The sequence below is a fragment of the Tachysurus vachellii genome, chromosome 19 (assembly GCF_030014155.1).
Source record: "Tachysurus vachellii isolate PV-2020 chromosome 19, HZAU_Pvac_v1, whole genome shotgun sequence".
NCBI classification, from domain to species: Eukaryota; Metazoa; Chordata; class Actinopteri; order Siluriformes; family Bagridae; genus Tachysurus; species Tachysurus vachellii.
In genome coordinates, this window is record NC_083478.1 from 18,207,967 (window position 1) to 18,227,739 (window position 19,773).

The 19,773-nt window shown below is 34.1% G+C and overlaps 2 protein-coding genes across 2 annotated transcripts; both read left to right on the forward strand.

Annotated features, from left to right (window-relative positions):
- Positions 1–6,068: 6,068 nt before the first annotated feature.
- Positions 6,069–10,019, forward strand: hoxc13a (homeobox C13a). Its single transcript, XM_060894456.1, has 2 exons — positions 6,069–6,817; positions 8,667–10,019. Exons 1-2 carry the CDS (start codon positions 6,154–6,156, stop codon positions 8,921–8,923), a joined length of 921 nt encoding a protein of 306 aa, XP_060750439.1. The 5' UTR covers positions 6,069–6,153; the 3' UTR covers positions 8,924–10,019.
- Positions 10,020–15,184: 5,165 nt separating this feature from the next.
- Positions 15,185–19,383, forward strand: hoxc12a (homeobox C12a). Its single transcript, XM_060894457.1, has 2 exons — positions 15,185–16,432; positions 17,201–19,383. Exons 1-2 carry the CDS (start codon positions 15,844–15,846, stop codon positions 17,437–17,439), a joined length of 828 nt encoding a protein of 275 aa, XP_060750440.1. The 5' UTR covers positions 15,185–15,843; the 3' UTR covers positions 17,440–19,383.
- The last annotated feature ends 390 nt before the right edge of the window (positions 19,384–19,773 follow it).

The following is a 19,773-nucleotide window of genomic DNA, read 5'->3' on the forward strand; positions in this document are numbered from 1 at the left end:
AAGAAAGAAGAAATGTAATGCACTCCGATGACAACTGTAGTCCAATATAGGGTACTATGCTGTACAACGAATACATAAGAAAACAAGAGTTAATTTTCAAAATTCACATGACATGTAATATATCAATTATATTTATAAAGATGAAATGCGTATCGTTTTAGGAACCGTATTAGGACACAAGAGTTTTGGTTTTTATTGTTTGTGTTTTATTCATAAATAATAGAATTAATATTATTTGTTGCAAAATCAGCGTGTGTCTAACAGCTACAGCAAAACAAAACAGATCTTTAACTTTTAAACCATTAATAGCTTTTTCCACATTTAGTACATTCATTGTTTATGTATGTGTTATTTGCGCAAATAAAACCTGCAAATGATCCCTTTTTAAAAAAAAACATTTATCTTAATATTCTCAATATATATATATGACTCCAGAAAGTTTTGCAAAAAAGCACTTGATATTCCAGTCTTATTTATCTAAAGCAAGACTTTGGGTCATGATTTAAAATTAAGTTATTTAATCGTATACATGCATATTACACACAGACATTACCATAGGGTAACTATTTACGTAGAGCTCTGGTGCACTGTATTTTCTGTTTTTGTAAGTTCACTTTTTGCACATTTGTCCAAAATTGTACCCAAGGCAACAACGTAAACAGAAAAGCTTCATTACAAATACTAGAGTCAGGACGAAGTGCAATAGAAGTCTGCCGTCGCTATCAACATGTCTGGGCAAATAATTGACAGCCTCTTTTAACTTGAACTTGGACTTCCGACTAGACGCGTCGGCATGTAGGACACACAATTCGTCTGCTCCCTGATACATTCGTGCACGCGTAGTCACTGCAATGATTATAATTCAGTAATAGAACAAGATGCTTTTCAAAAAGAGGAATATTTATAAAAACGTATTAGGTGGAAAATCATGAAAATATACGAACGCCATATTTTTGTATTATAAAAGTATTTAGAAAATTTGTATTATTATAACGAACAAGGCCTATCATACTAAATTGCTCCATAGCTAAAGTAGCTAAAATTTAAAGAACGTTATTGTGCAAAGAAAATAATGTACAAAAGAAAGAATCGATAGACGGTGGGCTTCGTGCTGTTTTTTGAAGGGGATGGGGGTTGTGCTCTTGTGTTTTTTCCTACGAGCTGCAAACTGTGCTTCATGTTAGGATTTAGTCTGCTACAGTATTTACCATAGACACAGAAAATGAGCTCTTTTCCATTTTTAAAATATCAAAAAAAAAGAAGTTCTAAGAGGAACTTTAAAAAAAATATATATTTTTTTACTTTGAACATATATTCACCAAACATCATTCACTTAATTTCCAAGCTTCATTAACAGGTCCATGGTATGGAAGTACGAGATTATATCTATATAATCTTATATTTTTTTAAATTATTGGCAGACTAGGTGGGGGAGGGTGGTTTGAATTAATCAGAGTTACATATAAGAGACCATTCCTCTGCACCACACACTTCCCCCTCCCTCTGCAGGACTGTGCGTGCAGAGCCAAAGGTGTGGTCGCTGTTCGCCCAGAGCGCATTACACAGGTCTGTTTAATCGTCAAAGGTAGTGCTAGTAGGTATAGCATGTCTACAGACTGTAGGCATGTATATTGCAAATGAGAGATGCCAGCCTTTGCAGCTATGAAAAAACATATTTCTGCTTTTAATAATACTTTATCACTGACTGTGATATTTATTATTAGTGTGATGTATTGCTGTTATATACTATATATTATTGTTCTTCATTTAATGTAGGTAACATAGTTTGATGGAGAACTGGGCATTAAATCTCTTTTGTACATGTACAACACAGAAAACAAATAAAGATATTCGTACACTGATATATAATCATGTGCTCTGAACGGATATGTATATAAAAAAAAAGAAAAATTATATAATATACATTAATACATACGTTAATACATTACAGTATACACAATTGTGCATTGTGATTAAGGGTACATTACACTTCCAGATATCCTAAACATTGAGCAAAACTATCTAAGGTCGATCTGCTAAAGACTGCTAAAATGTAACTAGCCAGGGTTTAGTGGGAATACTACAACCATCTATCTGCCAAATGAATATCATATCGAGATGCTGAGTGTATAATATTGATTCCAGCGATGGAAAATATGTCTGCTTTCACTCATATGATTATTGAACTATTCTCTTTTCAAAAATAACATCCATATTTTGTAATGATAACCGATATCCTCTTAATGAAAAGTAACTTTATATACATAATGTGTGGGTAGTATATACTAGAGCATTATGTAATTGCTACCTTGGGCCTAAACATATAATAAAATAGCGGGAAACATAGGCGGATAGGGAGGTAGATAAACTTTAGATGAACTCTTGTAATATATCTACTCTAGTTCAAGTATTCAAGTTTATTTGTAGATCGAAATGTTTGGTGTGGGGACAAAGTATTCTAGAGCCGCACAATACAAAAACATACATAACAAGATGAGGAGGGAGGAGAAGAAGGTATGGAAGAAAAATACAATAAATATATATAAAAAATGCAGAATATAATAGGCATATATATGCATAATAAGAGCAGATCCTATTCAGAGACACGGGAATATGTGCAATCACATTAAATAGTAGATGTGTGCAATGTATAGTGTATAAGTCATCAGTACTTTTCTATGAGAAAAGTACTGTAGCGTCTACTACTAGCTATTAGCTAAACGAGCTCTCTCTCTTTCTCTTTCAGACATACACATATGCACACACTCACACACACACGCGCGCGCGAGCGCACACACACACACACACACACACACACACACACACACACACACACAGTCTGCCAACACACAGTCTGTACGGAAGAAACGTTGTCCAGGCTTTAAAACGTCTGCTTCGGAGTAGCTGTAACCGATGCAGCAATCGATTTTCTTTATTTAGGTTTCCATGAAACCAAACAATCGGCAATGTGAAGCTCACAAGTGTCTGGGCGTCTTGTGGCTGGCCACGTCGGAGTGGAACGAAGAAACATCTTAAAAACATATGAGTTCATATCTTGTTGCATGTTGGGTGTTTTTCTGTTCTTTGATTGCACAGGCTTAAAAAGTCAAAGCTGACATCCTTAAAAATCCTTCGGCCTTCTGAAGGAACCCTGTAGAAGCTGCAATGTAGAACCTTAATATACTGTTTCTCTATGACAATAGGTTCCAAACAGGAACCATTTTAAGAGGGTAAGAACCTTTAAAATAAAAAACCTATAAAAAAGCCAAAACACTTTAGGAAATAGCTTGTACCAGATATGTCAACGGAGAATAGCATATCCCATATCCTGTACAGCTTGCGTGCAAATAGTTGACAATGATGACGTGACTCCCTAATGAATGTTCAATAATAATAAACTGTTTTGTGTATTTTTTATTTTAGCTTACTATTTTACCTCCTAGACGAAAAATCATCAAAAATAAGACAAAAATACAAAGCTATACTGAAAGTATGGTTACACAAAGCAAATGCTTTTGCAAACATTTAACGTTTTTTTCTGCGACGTTTTACGTGGTTCTAGAATGAAGGAATAAAGTGTTACCCATTATTTTTGTACGAACCCATTATTTTTATACTTCGTAATAGGTTATCCAACATTGATTATTATGGTAGGCATGGTAATCTATCAAACAATTTTTTTTTCTTCAAATTTTTTTGCACCTTTTTTCATTTTGCAGAAAACAGTAACAGTCCCCAAAAAAGAGCAAACAAGCAAATACACAGACACAAAATGATAGACATACAAATAGACAGACAGACAAACAAACAAACAAAAAACATACATAATAACACAAGCATACATACAGAGAGAAAAACAAACAGCAGTATAACAGAAATAATTATTTGTTCAGTTTTCTTTTTCATTTTGTGTCAACTTTTCAACTTTTGTAAATCATATGTTTGTGTTTAAAATACTGTATACACAAATCCTAAGTGACTAACTGGATTTCATTGGTCCATCAAAGCATTTCAAATAATGTAATGAATGTGCCATCAATATCCATCTACTCAACAGATAAGAACAGTTTAAGATTATATACATCTACATAATGAAACTTCAACGATTATTATATGAATCAAAAGACATTTTATATTTGGGATAAACTGCTTCTTTTGCTTTATCGTTTAGCAGGAACTCTTTTTAGTAATTTAGGACAAAATACAATAAAGTGGACAAACACTCAAAGAGAGAGAGAGAGAGAGAGAGAGAGAGAGAGAGAGAGAGAGAGAGAGAGAGAGAGAGAGAGAGAGAGAGAAATGCGAATCTATATCATGTTATAGACAGTTTAATTCATAATATGATAGAACCTGAGAATAGTTTTCTTGTGAACACTATCAGGAATAGAAATGGCTAGTTATAATACATGGCTAGTTAAAAAACTACGTCGTAGTTAAAATACATTTAAGGGAAATCCGTAATTTCCATAATTAGATTGGAAAACTGTAGGAAAACGTATTATTTTAGACAACCTTTTTTTCGAACTAACCTCATAATCAGAAATATTAACGCAAATAACGCTTGGTATTGTTTGCATCAAACAATTGTGCTATTAGTGTTTGTGATTATTATGAGAATTAGCTATTCTTCTTTTCAAGCGTATTCAACACTCATACAACACCTATGAAAATGTATGTAAAAAACTTGCAATACATTATAAAACAGAAAGATCCCTTTTATGAGAAAAAAAAGTAACACTAACGTTTATTATTTAATCCCATTTAACATAAAATTGATCTTTAACATAAACCAGTGTAACATTGCCTATACAGCGTGGCAATTTTAGATTTTTATGTTGTTGGGCTTTGTATTTGTTCCAATACAGCCATCGTTTCAAGTACATTCATGTACAGAGCGGAAATCCGTTATTCGGCAGTAAATCTTTCCATTCCAGTGGCATTGCATTGAGTTTGAAAGTTTTTCAAGTACTGCAAGAAGTTTTCATGAAGGCGAATGTGTAGCTCATTCTTGTCTGTCTAGACACTGACCCTTGTTTGTCTGCGGTTTTTACCTTGACCTTGGACTTCCGTGTAGCTGCCATTTGGAAGGGCCGTTCATGTTCATCAATCCGGCAAAGGAAGAGAGAGAAAGATGGAGATTTGTTCCATCTACCTCTGGGTAAAAAAAATTCCAAAATCCATATCAGCTGAGTTTATATATATATATATATATATATATATATATATATATATATATATATAGAGAGAGAGAGAGAGAGAGAGAGAGAGAGAGAGAGAGAGAGAGAGAGAGAAAGAGGGAGGGAGGGAGAGAGTATATCATTAGAATTTATTTAATATGGATTTTTACTAATCTAATCTCTTTATATCATCAATTCCATAAGCGCGTATTTTATATTATAAATTCTAAAATAAATTGCAATAGGCTGCATACAGTTAATAGTTCAGAAAGAAAATATAGTAATGCAATTCGACTTTAATCGACTTTTTGCATAAGGTGTTGTTAAAAAACATTTCTGGAATTTTTCTGGAGGTTTATCGGGCTTCCTTTACATTTATTCACTTAGATATATTTTACTTTCACATGATCTTCAAAATGTATTGAAGTCTGAAAATGCATATCAAGTGCTACACCATAAAGGTCAGAAAAAATAGAATTTAATGCATCTTCTAAACAAAATATATGATATTTTTTAATGATTTCCATATTGCGTAAAATCAGTGGCATAGTATAGTAAAGTATAGCCTCTGCACTATATATTGTAACCTAGATTCTGTGCTGCGGCGCAGGGAATCCAATTTGAAAATCAGGGCTTACTTCTGAATATGCTTGTCGGCTAAATCTGTTTTGGTCTTCCTTAAATCGTGATACCTTCCCCTTTAAGAATCATTTTCATGGGCTCGCTCAGCCAATGTGTGGCCACTGAAAACCCCAGGACCAGCCAGTGAAACGTGAGCCAGCGCATGTTTAAAGGGATTATTATACCCGCCCACCGCAGCCAGTCTCTTCGGAGTCGTTATCAAAGTCACGTGCCTGCACATTAACGAACCGGACACGCAGAGCTCGACGTGCGCATGCGCGTGTGTAAAATGTAGTTGGAAATGAGGTATCGCAGTGGAGTAGTCGACTTTTAAAAAGCATCTGCAGCCCATGATATGACGACTTCGCTGGTCTTGCATCCACGTTGGGCGGACACCTTGATGTACGTTTATGAAAAAAGCCCGAATGAAAGTGGTCAGAATAAAAATCAAACTATGGAGGGACTGAGCGGGAATTGCCCTGCGACCCACTGTAGGGATCTTATCTCGCATCCAGCTTTGGGGCGACATTCGGGCACCATCACAACTCACCAGGGCACAGTGTACTCGGATATATCTTCACCTGACGCAGGAAGACAGTGTCCCGCGCCTCAGACGTCGTCCAGCGCCTCTCTGGGTTATAGTTACCCATTTGGAAACCCGTACTACGGCTGCAGGCTGTCTCATTCGCACAACGTGAACTTGCAACAGAAGCCGTGCTCGTATCATCCCGCAGACAAATACAGCGAGCCCAGTACGGCACTGCCTACGGAGGACCTCTCCAGTAGGGCAAAGGAGTTTGCTTTCTACCCCAGTTTCGCTGGTTCATATCAGGCAGTTCCTGGATATCTTGATGTGTCGGTGGTCCCGAGCATTAGCGCACATCCCGAGCCACGACACGACGCGCTGATTCCAATGGAGGGCTATCAGCATTGGGCTCTGTCAAACGGCTGGGATGGGCAGGTGTACTGTTCAAAGGAACAAACACAGTCGTCTCATCTTTGGAAATCTCCTTTTCCAGGTATGTAATATTAACTATTAACTTATTTATTTATTCTCACCAGATAATAATAATAATAATAATAATAATAATAATAATAATAATAATAATAATAATAATAATAATATGATAATTCTTATCTTATTATTATTATTGTTGTTGTTATTTTTGGGATATTTAAATCAATCAATAAATATATATATATATATATATATATATATATACATATATATATATATATATGTATATATATATATATATATATGTATATATATATATATACATATATATATATACATATATATATATGTATATATATATATGTATATATATATACACATATATATACATATATATATATATATATATATATATATATATATATATATATATATATATATATATATGTGGTTCTAGGTTTTAATTAAAATATTAACGGTATATATTAAACAGCCCAAAAGTCTAGAAAGGTCAATCAAGCAGGACATCCATGCAGGTTAGAGCAGGGTATGACAATATAAGCTACCTTTGCTCCTCCTATATAATAATATGATGAGTCTTGTTTGTACTAAGTCTGTAAATCCCTGTAGTAGCCCGCGGTATTTTGTGGTTAATTTGCAGATTTGCATATGAAAGTGTCATTCTAGTACGTGGTATTTGTTTTACTTTTGCATAAGATTACCTCTTTTAGACATGAAACAATCTAACAAAGTTTCCAATAAGGTCCAGTGTTATTCATTGGCGAGCCAGCGATATGTAAACAAAGTGTTCATTGGATTGTCCAAGAAACACACGGACAGCTGGGTAGTTTGGAGAGCCCTTAATGGTTGTTGTTCAATTTAAGGTACAGCAGCGCAAAACAAAAGACTTGTCACACGGTATAACTTCTCCTGCGAGTTAAAACCGGGGCAGCGAAAGAGAGAGAAAAAGGGGGAACAGAAAGTCAGACAAACTGGCATACATGCGCGCACACGCCTAATGCGCGCACACGCGCGTACTTAGTACTTATTTTTAAATCGCTTTTGAGCCATACACGGACTGTTTCCAAAACAAACAATACATAAATAATATACAAATAAGAATTATATAAGTATTATTCTTACATATTTTCTGACTTTCAGTCAGTTTTTACAGTTGTAATATGTAGGGGTTAATAACAAATGCCGAAACTCCATGATCAACCATCTTAAGATGGCTGTTCGTAGTTAAAAAGAAATATTTTTTTTATGGCAAGAAGTAATACAAAGAGATGAACTCGCTGCTATTTACATTAATACACTTGAACACTAGGATGGCTGTAAAAGCTGAGTCTCACACTATTGAAAGCAACATTATTCAAATGAGCTATCATAGCTTGTTATATATGTAATATGTTTGAGTTAAAATTTGTTTCAAATCTTTAAATAAGGTCCATCTACTCTGCCAAGTAGGCCTATGTAGTCTTATTTATCATCACGTTATATTACAAAAACGTAGGCAGTATATTATATAATATACATTAAACCATGTCTTGCAAAATATTTTCATGAATTTAAAAAAAAGAAAGGAGCTATTTTGTTACATATTTGGCCAATGGACCTGAGGAGAACAACCTTAGAAACTTATACTTAAAGAATAATATTTTGACTCGATGCTAGAGAAAATAAAATATCTGACATTTTTTCAAAAACGTTTCTCACGAGAACCTGTCTCAGCAAATATCTATTGGTATCAGATGCTCAGAATAAGCACGTGTTTTATGTTATTCACGTCTATTTGTGAAAATAGGCAAATTCTTTAGAGTTTGGATTTTAACATACTGATTTTTTTTAGCAGAAATGTGTTTGATGAAGCTTTATGAATGAATTTTGTTCATGCATATTTTTTTCAGATGTCGTCCCTTTGCAACCTGAGGTTAGCAGTTACAGACGAGGACGCAAAAAACGTGTTCCCTACACCAAGCTCCAATTGAAGGAACTGGAAAAAGAGTACGCAGCCAGCAAATTCATCACTAAAGACAAAAGAAGACGCATATCTGCCACCACCAATCTGTCTGAACGTCAAGTTACTATTTGGTTTCAAAACCGCAGAGTGAAAGAGAAGAAATTCATCAGCAAATCTAAGGCGAACAGTCACATGCACACTTAATGGATGTCCAGTGAATTGTTTCTTGGCTGATCTCATTCTGAAAGTCTGATATTTACTTCTCAAAAACCATGAAAGAAGAAAATCAGAGACCGTGTCACATCACTTAAGTCTGGCTTTACTTTATTTAATAAAAAAAATGCACACGATTTAATAATCGTTCATCCGTAAGCTTTAAGGGTCATAGGCCATGCCCTAAAAACTGTGAACATATTCAAAATCATTTCGACTTTGCTGTTTTCTACGAATGTACATATATAAATATATAATATTTAAAATATTTGGGTTTCCAAGAGACAGTTTGTTCATGTGCTTGTTTCACCGATAAAAGGGACACGGACATTTGTTGAGGTGTAAAAGCCAGCGTAAAAAATCAGCAAAAATACACAAGGATTTTTCAATTGCATGAAGTATTCTTAGTAAATGCTTATTTGAAAACTACGGTTGAATGAGAACTAACTGGAGAGTCAAAAAAAAACTGAACACTGAATGTGTGATGTCTCAAACAGAGCCATGCACCATCGTTTTGGGGTGGCAGGAGTAAACAGGTTTATTCCAAAAAAAAGCCTTCGAGATTTCAAAAGCTAAATGTTTCACAGTGGGATACATTACTTTTTAATGCCGATGGTAAACAAGGCTGCTAATGCTAACTGTACAGTGCAATGTCTTTATTATTTAATTCATTTTCTGGCAAATGACAGGGCTGTAAAATAGAATGTGTCAAGATCATCTTAGTGTCCTTTTTTAAGCAGTGAAGTATATGTCTGCCCTGCAACTGGAATGATTGTAACCGATTGCAACATTTAGTATTACACGTTAATGCACAATCTTTCTTGTTATATGTATAGAAACAAATATCGTAAATCATTTGGAGATGTTCACACACACGCTGTCAGTCTGTACCTCTTTCTGTGAAGTACGTGAACTGTATTCTGGTGTTTTAATTCCTAAAGTAATGAATGGAGACATGTTTCTTAAATAAATAATGGCAATGCAAATCATTGGATTAAATCCACTACCTTGGTATAAGTGGATGCCATTTGTGTTATAAATCGTGTACTATCACGCAACAAATACATAATTCCGACTTAGACTTCAAGAAGGCAACTATCAATTTGAAGTGACGTAGAAGAATGTGTTACATACTTGAGTGTGGATTTATATCGAATTTTCACGATTTCACGAATTATATAATACACACAGTTTGTTTTGGAGAGTTATTGAGAAAGCAATTAGCAATGTACTTTTCTATATATATATATATATATATATATATATATATATATATATATATATATATATATATATATATATATATAGTTTTCCAATATGACTAAACCGGTTTAGGCAAAACGTTCTCATTGTTAAATAAATGTTAATTCACATTAAAATGATGAATAAAATAAAACTGCATTTGGAGTGTGGGGGTGGGCAATGTGACGCTAAGGCTACGAATTTATAAACATGTGGCTAAAATGATTTAATCAGTTAAGTTTTTGATATTTTCCACTTTTTTTTTTGTCATCGCTTTAACATTTTTAACGCTAATTATTCCAGTTTTTAACTGACTGGTAGCAATGCATCGTTAATGTCCTAGAAACATTGAAAATGGGGAAACCAGATGGTTTAACACATGACAGTAATCTATTGAAGAGTTACTGAACGTCAAATTCTGTTTATTTATTAATTACATTGTATTTATTCATAAATCTGTGAGTCTATAAAAAACGAATTTAGGTTCTTTGTGTAAACTGTACAATGGCATCGATGAGTACATTGGGCCCAGGGTCATACCAATATTCTTTTTATGTCCTTTCCGATGAGTACTATTTGGAGTTTTGCAGTATTTAGACAGAAAATACTCACACGAGGTTATTTTGTATTTCTAACAGCCAATGGTATTTATCTTTAAGTGGCGATGAGCCTGTTGAATACATTCCTTACTAAAGCAACAGTTTGCTGGCTGTTGCTATGTACACTGAATTCTTCATATATCATGGATATTGCTAAAATAGTTTAACTATACTATTTTAGAGTTCAAATTAGTAAAATAGTGTTAAAATTGTGCATTACCGAATAGCTGGTCTGTTGGTTAAAGAACCCGGATGTAACTGCTAAATAGTTTACGTGTATTCCCATTAAAATATAGAAGTTTACTTTAAGAGTAAAGTTTTTGTGAAAATTTTTGTGCACATTTTTTGTACCATAGAGGTAGGCCGGGTAAGAAACATTGCACAAACAAAATATATCTTTGTACCCCAAGCAAGATGGACTAGCTCGGAATCAGGTATGTCTTGAAAATATGCATGCTGCCTTAAGCAATAGAGAGACTTCCCAGATTACATATGACTTGTAAAATTAATGTTGAATTAAATGATAAAAATTACGTTTTTACTTGCATTTGTGTACACACATAAATGTCGACGTCGGAGTACACTCTATATGTAACAACAGTCGATATTTACTTCACGGATAGCATGGCAACAAATCAAGCTATATTACAATTCTGTTATTTCATACACAAAGGAAATTTATATTTATCTTTGTATGCGTCATAGCAAAGCAGATTTTTCTCATAACTATTTTGCTAGTAATTTTTTTTGTATTATTAGGCGTAAGCAATGTATGGAAGTTCTCGGCCGATTCTTGTCACGTGGTCTTTACCCTTGACCTTGACTATGCAGTAAATTTGACCTTGACATCGCAGAGACTTGTGAATAATAAATAGGGGCTGGACACGAATGCCCCGGTTCGTTTGCAGGCAAACAAGGTGTTATTTCTCTGTCTAGACGACACAAGTTAATGGCATGCCATAAATACATAAAAAGGAAAAATCCCATGTCTTTGCCATTTCTGACTATGCAAAGCATTGCAGACGTTTGAAATTTGCCGTTCTTTCCTCACAGCGATTTCAGTGCTTCTTTAGTATGATACTTCAAGCAGTGGCAGTATTTTCTCTCATCTTGAATTTTGCGTTAGATTCACTACGACAGGCAGAGCTTTGCTGTCACAAAGGCTTTGTAAGAGATTTCGGGCCTTCGTTTTAGGTCTGATGTCCTCGGAGGGAAATGAAGGCACGTCTTAACAAAATCAAGAAACATATTTTCCGCAAGGTCGTGATAAAAGGTATGGCTATTATTTTTACTTTACACAGTAGACTATAACACGTAATGTAAAGAATAATAATATCCCAGCTGATAGCAGAATTGCAATGAATTCATTTGAATAAGCGAACACTCGGTTTTTTAAAACTTGTTTTCGGTTTGAGGGCCAGATTTTAATATATGTGGACATATACAAACATTTTTATTAATTGTATTATAATTTATAAAACAATAAAATAAATGTAATAATAATAATAATAATAATAATAATAATAATAATAATAATAATAATAATAAACACAAAAAAGACGAATCTTATATATACCCACACACAAATAGATAGATAGATAGATAGATAGATAGATAGATAGATAGATAGATAGATAGATAGATAGATAGATAGATAGATAGATAGATTTGTGTGTGCAGGTAGGGAGCAGAAGGCCGAAGAGAAAGGGGCTGATATCCTCTGGTGGTGGCATGGTGCAAATGTCAGGAAATGCAGAAAGTAACATACAGCCTCCTTGTGTTCAGTAAGCTAAAGCACTCAGGTCTGCTAATACCTGTTAACAATTCGTAGACATTTTGGAAATAAAGACTAGAATACACAGACTTTAAATATGATTTCTGGGGCGCTACAAAACTAGGAAATGAATAACATTATTAAAGTATGCTTTTGCTGTTTGGTAAAACAATACGCAACAACACACCACTAATGGCAATTCGGATATAACATACAATGTCGTTGCTTAAATACAGAACTATTAGAATTAAATTAATTATCTCCATATTATGGCTTATTCTTTTTTAAATGATTTTTTCAACATTTTTAAGTGATGAAATATCAGTACATACACTAAAAGAATATTTATTTGTACTATATATTTATAGACAAATTAACTTCGAAAAGAAATATTATTTTCTAGTTGTGTTAAGCAAATATACTCAGCTATCAGATGCATACAAAATCATTCTAACTACTGCATACTAACTACAAGATTATAAATACCAGCATTTAAGTAAAATACGAAACATCATCATATCTGTATACGATGACACGTGAAGTTGATATTTGTATATTTGCTTCTTTAATTTGATTTGATGACAGTGTAAGAACGTAGCAGAACTGTTCGGTGTGTCAGTTAAATAAATTTTGTTTTTAATTTTAAAACATATTCGGAACATAGTGAAAGATAATAGTTAAACATATAAAATGATTATATAAATAATAAAGGATGAAAAATTAGGAACGTACAATTACATTTTTATACAATATAAAAACAAAAAAAACTCCTACATAAACAAGTTAAGGGTAAATAAATGCGCAGATGAACTACTACTACTACTACTAATAATAATAATTATCATCATCATCATTTGTACTATTATTTGGCATTAATGTATATAATGCAGCATGCTATTTTTAAATTATAATTAATTAGCAATATATACATATAATAGTAATACTAATACTAATAGTGAGAAAAACGCCTTTGTTTGTGCTATTGCTCTGTCTGGACGGTAAGCACATTCGAAAGCTGTTTTTCGGTACGACGCAGGCAGTGCACTAGACACTGACCTTGAACTGAAAAACACTTTCAGCGACATTCGTAAGAATTCGGACACTACGTTTTCCACTGCAGGAGGTAAGATAATTAATAACTTGTGAATGACAGAGATTTGTGTTATTGATTTTTGGGAATTCACTTTGTGGAGATCTTCTGTTAATAAATATTGTTCGACATTTCACTAAAAAGAACAGTGCGCTCTCTCTCTCTCTCTCTCTCTCTCTCTCTCTCTCTCTCTCTCTCTCTCTCTCTCTCTCTCTCTCTCTCTCTCTCTCTCTCTCTCTCTATCTATCTATCTATCTATCTATCTATCTAAGCATTTAAAAAAGTCTACATAGTGTGACTACAAAGAAAACGTGACGTCTGTTCTAACCTGAAAAATCTCAGTGTGGTAGTTAGCTTCAGTTTAATTCACATCCACAGATAATAAAAAGGAATATAGCGTATAATGAATACACTGATATTTTTTTTCAAACGTTATGATGCCGGTCTAAGTGCTAGGCTCCAATAAATATACTACTGCAAGTATCTCTTAAAGCTAATCAGTTCTAAGCTCTTGGGTGTTTTGCTGCATTTGGATAGATGTTGCTATCGGACATAAAATATTAAATGTACAGAATAATGTCGAGACAAACAAAAGCTGCAAATTAGCGCGCTTTCATTCTATTGTGATTGTTACAAAGTACCTATATTTTATGTCTGTGATGCAGTTGCTTTTATTTTATTTCTGGCACAAAATTACAATCTAATGTTTTAGTAAAATTATTTCCCTTGTCACGTAGTCTATCGCTACTTATAAATTGTAGTAAGGGACAGTGAAGTTCCCTGTTATATGTAATTGCATTGCGTACAGTTTCATAAAACCGCTAAAGAAATGTGGTTCGCATTTTTAAAATGTATAACTTTAGCAAATTTTAACAACAAAAAGCTGCTCTCTTACACGCGCACACGATCACATGGGTGGCAGAAAAAAAGGTTATTCACCCGGCCTTATAATACAAAACATAGTTAACATGCAGCCAGCACAGATTTTTAGCATTTTAAGGTAAATTTAAAAAGCTGTTCTTAGCCAATATTTATCAGGTAAAAATTTTCAAAATTGTAAACTCTAAATATTATAGGTGATTTCATATGTGTGTGTGTGTGTGTATATATATATATATATATATATATATATATATATATATATATATATATATATATATATATATACATATATATATATATATACATATATATATATATATATGTATATATATATATATATATATATATGTATATATATATATATATATGTATATATATATATATATATATATATATATATATATGTATATATATATATATAAAACAAGTGTTATTGTTTATGTATATTAAATCTTAAGTTGTAGCTTAGTCAGTATTGTATGCGGCCCTATTTAGTATTTGAAATTATTGAACAATTAAGGAATGTTTGGTGTATTTGGATCTGCTGAGTCGTTTAAATACCCTCTACAAGCTTGTAAAGTTCATATAAAAGAATTGCGAGATGTGTAATAATCTTCCCACAGTTTGGCAGCGTGTATTTATAGAGAGAATGTGTTAAAGTTGTTCATGTTCATATGAGGTGTGCGAGGGCATATTATTTGAAATATAGGTTACGTTCTTGAAGAAACCTTATAGAATATCATCCTACTTTACTGAGCCAACGGTTTCAACCTGCTGACCCTGTTACAGTAAATACGAGTGTTAGTGAAGCGCTGAGCATCAGTCTTTCTCTAAAACAAGCCTGTAAAAGTGGATCATCAAAGCTTTATATGACACTGAATTCAATCGTAATTTTTCCATGAAAACAAAATGTCATCAGCAACCACACCGTCCCCAAAAACCAACATTTTCGAATAAAAAAGTTTTAAAATAAATTTGTTGGCTTATAAAGGTATTAAACGAGGCTAGGAATGGTATTATATTTTTTCCTCGAGAGAACAAAAAGAGAACCAGTTGGAACCTGCATACATAGCAAAAAAGTGAAAAACAAGAGACTACATTTTAATACGATATTTTATAGTATTTTTAAAAAGCATATAAAGACCCGTAACACAGAAGTTTATGTTTTGTTTTGTCTAAAATAGACCAAGTGGGTGGTACCTTCTGGAGTTCGAGTAAGCTCCGCCACGTGACATGGAGATGACCAATCAGGTGCATCTCCAGGTTTAACTACGTTAAATGTCAGATTGCAATAAACTAGAAGCTGTTGGTCAGGCCCGCGGAAATGGGCGAGCATAATCTCCTTAATCCTGGGTTTGTGGGACCTTTGGTAAACATCCACACTGGAGATACGTTTTACTTCCCGAATTTTAGATCCTCAGGAGGACAACTGGCGGGGCTACCGTCTCTCTCATACCCAAGAAGGGACAACGTGTGCTCCCTCCCGTGGAATCCATCGGAGTCGTGCAATGGATATCCTCAGTCCTACTTTGGTAGCCCTCTATCCATTAATCCATCTTTCAACCGATCTTGTGCTGAAACACCCCGACCAGAGGAGAAATGTTATTATGGCGGCAGCGGCGGCAACAGAGAGGCTTGTTCGGACGGCACAGTCAGCCTAAAACGAGAAGAGAGAACAAGGGAGACATCAGTATCATCAGATCACGGGGTGCACAATGGGATGGGCAACAGTACTACCTTCACCAAGTATGACTATGGCACCGAACATCTGACCCCAAACCCGCCGTCCTGTCAGTCTCTCGAATCCGATTCCAGCTCCTCGGTGCTCAACGATGGAGGAAAAAGCTCGGCAAGCGATACACAAACCCTGATATCGCCTGCAAATCACACGAGCAATATCTCAACAGGAGGAGGTGGGTGGTCACACGCAGCTTCAGTTTTAAAAAAAAATACAAAAAGTAATCATCTGTAGAGTTTGTACACCAACAAATATTGCGCCATAACAAACTTTTGTACTGGAGTGTACTTGATGATAAGCTGTCAAATGCACTGATTTTTTGCAGCATACTTGCGTGGTGTATAAGCACCGCTAGGGGCTGCCCTAAAATGCTTCAAGTTCACCAGCATTATAGTTTTCAGTTATTTACATATACATCAAATGCCACATTCTAAAATCTCCATGCAATTGCTAATATTTTAGACTGAATTCTCTTTATTATTATTATTATTATTATTATTATTATTATTATTATTATTATTATTATTATTATTATTATATTATATCTAAGAATGATCTGACTTTTTAATCGAATCTCGTCGTTTTAGAAATATATTATTTAAGGGGTGAGATCATTCTGTTTTAATGACAGCAGGTAATGATTTATCGTCTTAATGCTAAAATACTAAATATGTGTTATTCGCAGGGAAACCCAGCTGTCGTTGTAGTGTGAAAATGAATATTGTGTGATAACTAAATCGATAGTTAACCTCTATATAGAAACCCATATTGTTTACCCATTGTTACTGGAGTCTTCAGCTGACAGGTACACCGTTTTTAAATGATAAGAGCGTAGTCATATTATCTTGGGGGATTGCTACTTTGCATGGTGCTGGTATCTCCTATATGATGCATTTTGGGGGGATGTATTACATTCTGGCATTCTGTGTTCTTCCCCCTCTAGGTGCCCCGTGGTATCCGATGCACACCCGAACTCGCAAGAAACGAAAGCCCTATTCTAAACTACAGCTGGCCGAGTTGGAGGGCGAGTTCATGCTAAACGAATTCATCACGCGGCAACGGCGGAGGGAGTTGTCAGACCGGCTCAACCTCAGTGACCAACAGGTTAAGATCTGGTTTCAGAATCGGAGAATGAAGAAAAAGAGACTGTTGCTGAGAGAACAGGCCTTAACCTTCTTTTAAGTCGCTTATAATTAGCACCACACCAATCATTCACTGTGGGAAATATTGAAACAGTTCAGCATAATTCTCAATATTTTTCTTAAAAAAGGTTTAATATTTATGCATTTTTCGTAATAGGAAAATGCACAAGAAAGCAGAAATTATTTCAGGGAAGCGACCAAACCTTAGCAGGCAAAAGTTATGTTGATTTCACACTTTGTATTGTAATATATGTATTAAAGTGAATGCAGTGTTTCTGGTGGTGTCTAGAGAAAATCTATACTATACGCGTCATTTGAAAGAGACGTGTCCTTGGCCACTTTCCCTCTCCACTTCGAACTGCAATATAATGCAAGTTATTAAGATATATATACTCAAAGTTAAGCTGTGATATGTTCAATCAAAGCGACAGTATATGCCTGTATTTAACTGGCAATTAAACATGCTTTGTGAGATGTACTGTCAATAGTATCAGCTATTTATTACTTCGTAAATTTACAAAGAAGTCAGCAGGATCTATTTGCTTCATGGAAACACATAATTAGCGAGGTTTAAATGAACAACGCCAAAGATTGTTGCTCTTAATAGACATCGCACTGCATAAAGGTATTTTATATATCCACGAATCGTACTACTTCAGTCGGCGTAATCTTTAATGCTGATCTTCGCAATCAAGAAAAAGAAGTCTAAAAACAGCGTGGAGAATAAAATCATGAAAACCATATCTATCGCCACGTGTTCTCAGGCACGTTCACGGTCATGGGCACAAAGTCAGTCATCTAGCTGTTCAGCAGACCTGAAAGACTTCAAAACCATACCGCAGCTGGAATAAATTCTGTCAGGTGATCGATGCCATGTTGTCTCTCTCTCAGCCTCACTGCTTTTAGATACGACCTGCCATCAGACTTTGGCAAGGCTGGTATAAGACTGTGTTGGTATAAGACTGGTATTAGTGGGTTGGTATGCCTGTGTATTTCGTAACACCGTGTTGTTACTGCTAAATTACTCCTTCTGATACTGTTTTTAGAATCCTTGTAACAAGTAAAGGCCGTGCCACAACCTTAGCACGGAGAATAATTTATTCCATAATTGCATGTCCCTTGATTAAAGTTTAGAAATAAGTCGGCCAACTTAATTAAGTCTCTAAAATGCTTTTGGGAGGGAAATGCATGAATTACTGTCGGTTACTATAGTCTACCTTGGTGAAAGGTAAAGGTAAAGTACCTGATGTCTTAAGAACATGTGACACGATACTAAAACATATCCGCAACTCCCTATAAGCGAAGACATCCTTTTATCAGAAGACAATATTTAATGTCAAGTTTTCTTGATATTACACAATGTATGTATTGCATGTTATTTATGCTTAGTTAGCGCCTCTTACGTTTCAGTGTTGAGCATGCATTATTTTTAAAGACACTTTATAAAAAGAGCAAAGAAATGTCTTAATCCTGTGGAAAAAAGAAGTGGTTTCGAATCTTACATGCTTTAAAGTTATGTATTATTATTATTATTATTATTATTATTATTATTATTATTATTATTATTATTATTATTAGTAGTAGTAGTAGTAGTAGTAGTAGCAGTAGTAATAGTATTATTCATGACGAGGACGACAACAAAAACAACAACGATAATAATAATAATAATAATAATAATAATAATAATAATAATAATAATAATAATAATAATAATAAATAAGCCACTTCTTCATCGGTGCTACCTTTTCCTTTTTTCCAATTTTTTTCAAGTTCTCCTAGATTATTTCTGCATCAAAGTTTTCTTTTGTGAATCTGTGGAAATCGTGTCATCACATATTAAACGCTACTTTACATTCTCCCATTTTTTTATTTGTATGTCGCATTCCTCTTGAGATCTAAAACTGTCCTGTATATAACGTTGCGAATTCTTGAATGTATTGTATGTATGTGTAATTCAAAGTTTCTGGTAAATAAAGTCTATAAACTTCTCTGTAACTGCAGGTCCTGTTCAACATCTTACTGATATATAAAATGGCTCAAATCAAAACATAATCAGTTCATATACATGCATCAAGTAGCAATGCACCTGATTTGTTGTCTTTGGGACGATCTTATCAACGCTTAAAAAAAGACATTTGACTTATGTTCACCGTACCCAAGTATTTTTAATCTCGCTGTACAGTTTATTCAATAAACATACATACTTAGGCATTGAAATTGTATATTTTATGTTATTACTTACAAAAAGCAGTCCATCTATCCACCTAGGAGATACTCGCTTTTGAACTTTAGTCTCAATTAAGGACACCGCCACTTTTCTTGCTTTCATACTCTGTTTATATTTCTGAAACTGAATTTCTTCATTATTGCGTCG

Excerpts from the sequence above, each read along its gene's own strand:
- hoxc12a (XM_060894457.1), top strand. The coding sequence starts at position 15,844 with ATGGGCGAGCATAATCTCCTTAATCCTGGGTTTGTGGGACCTTTGGTA. Across the intron at positions 16,433-17,200 it reads CAATATCTCAACAGGAGGAG|GTGCCCCGTGGTATCCGATG; the intron begins GTGGGTGGTCAC and ends TTCCCCCTCTAG.
- hoxc13a (XM_060894456.1), top strand. The coding sequence starts at position 6,154 with ATGACGACTTCGCTGGTCTTGCATCCACGTTGGGCGGACACCTTGATG. Across the intron at positions 6,818-8,666 it reads TTGGAAATCTCCTTTTCCAG|ATGTCGTCCCTTTGCAACCT; the intron begins GTATGTAATATT and ends TATTTTTTTCAG.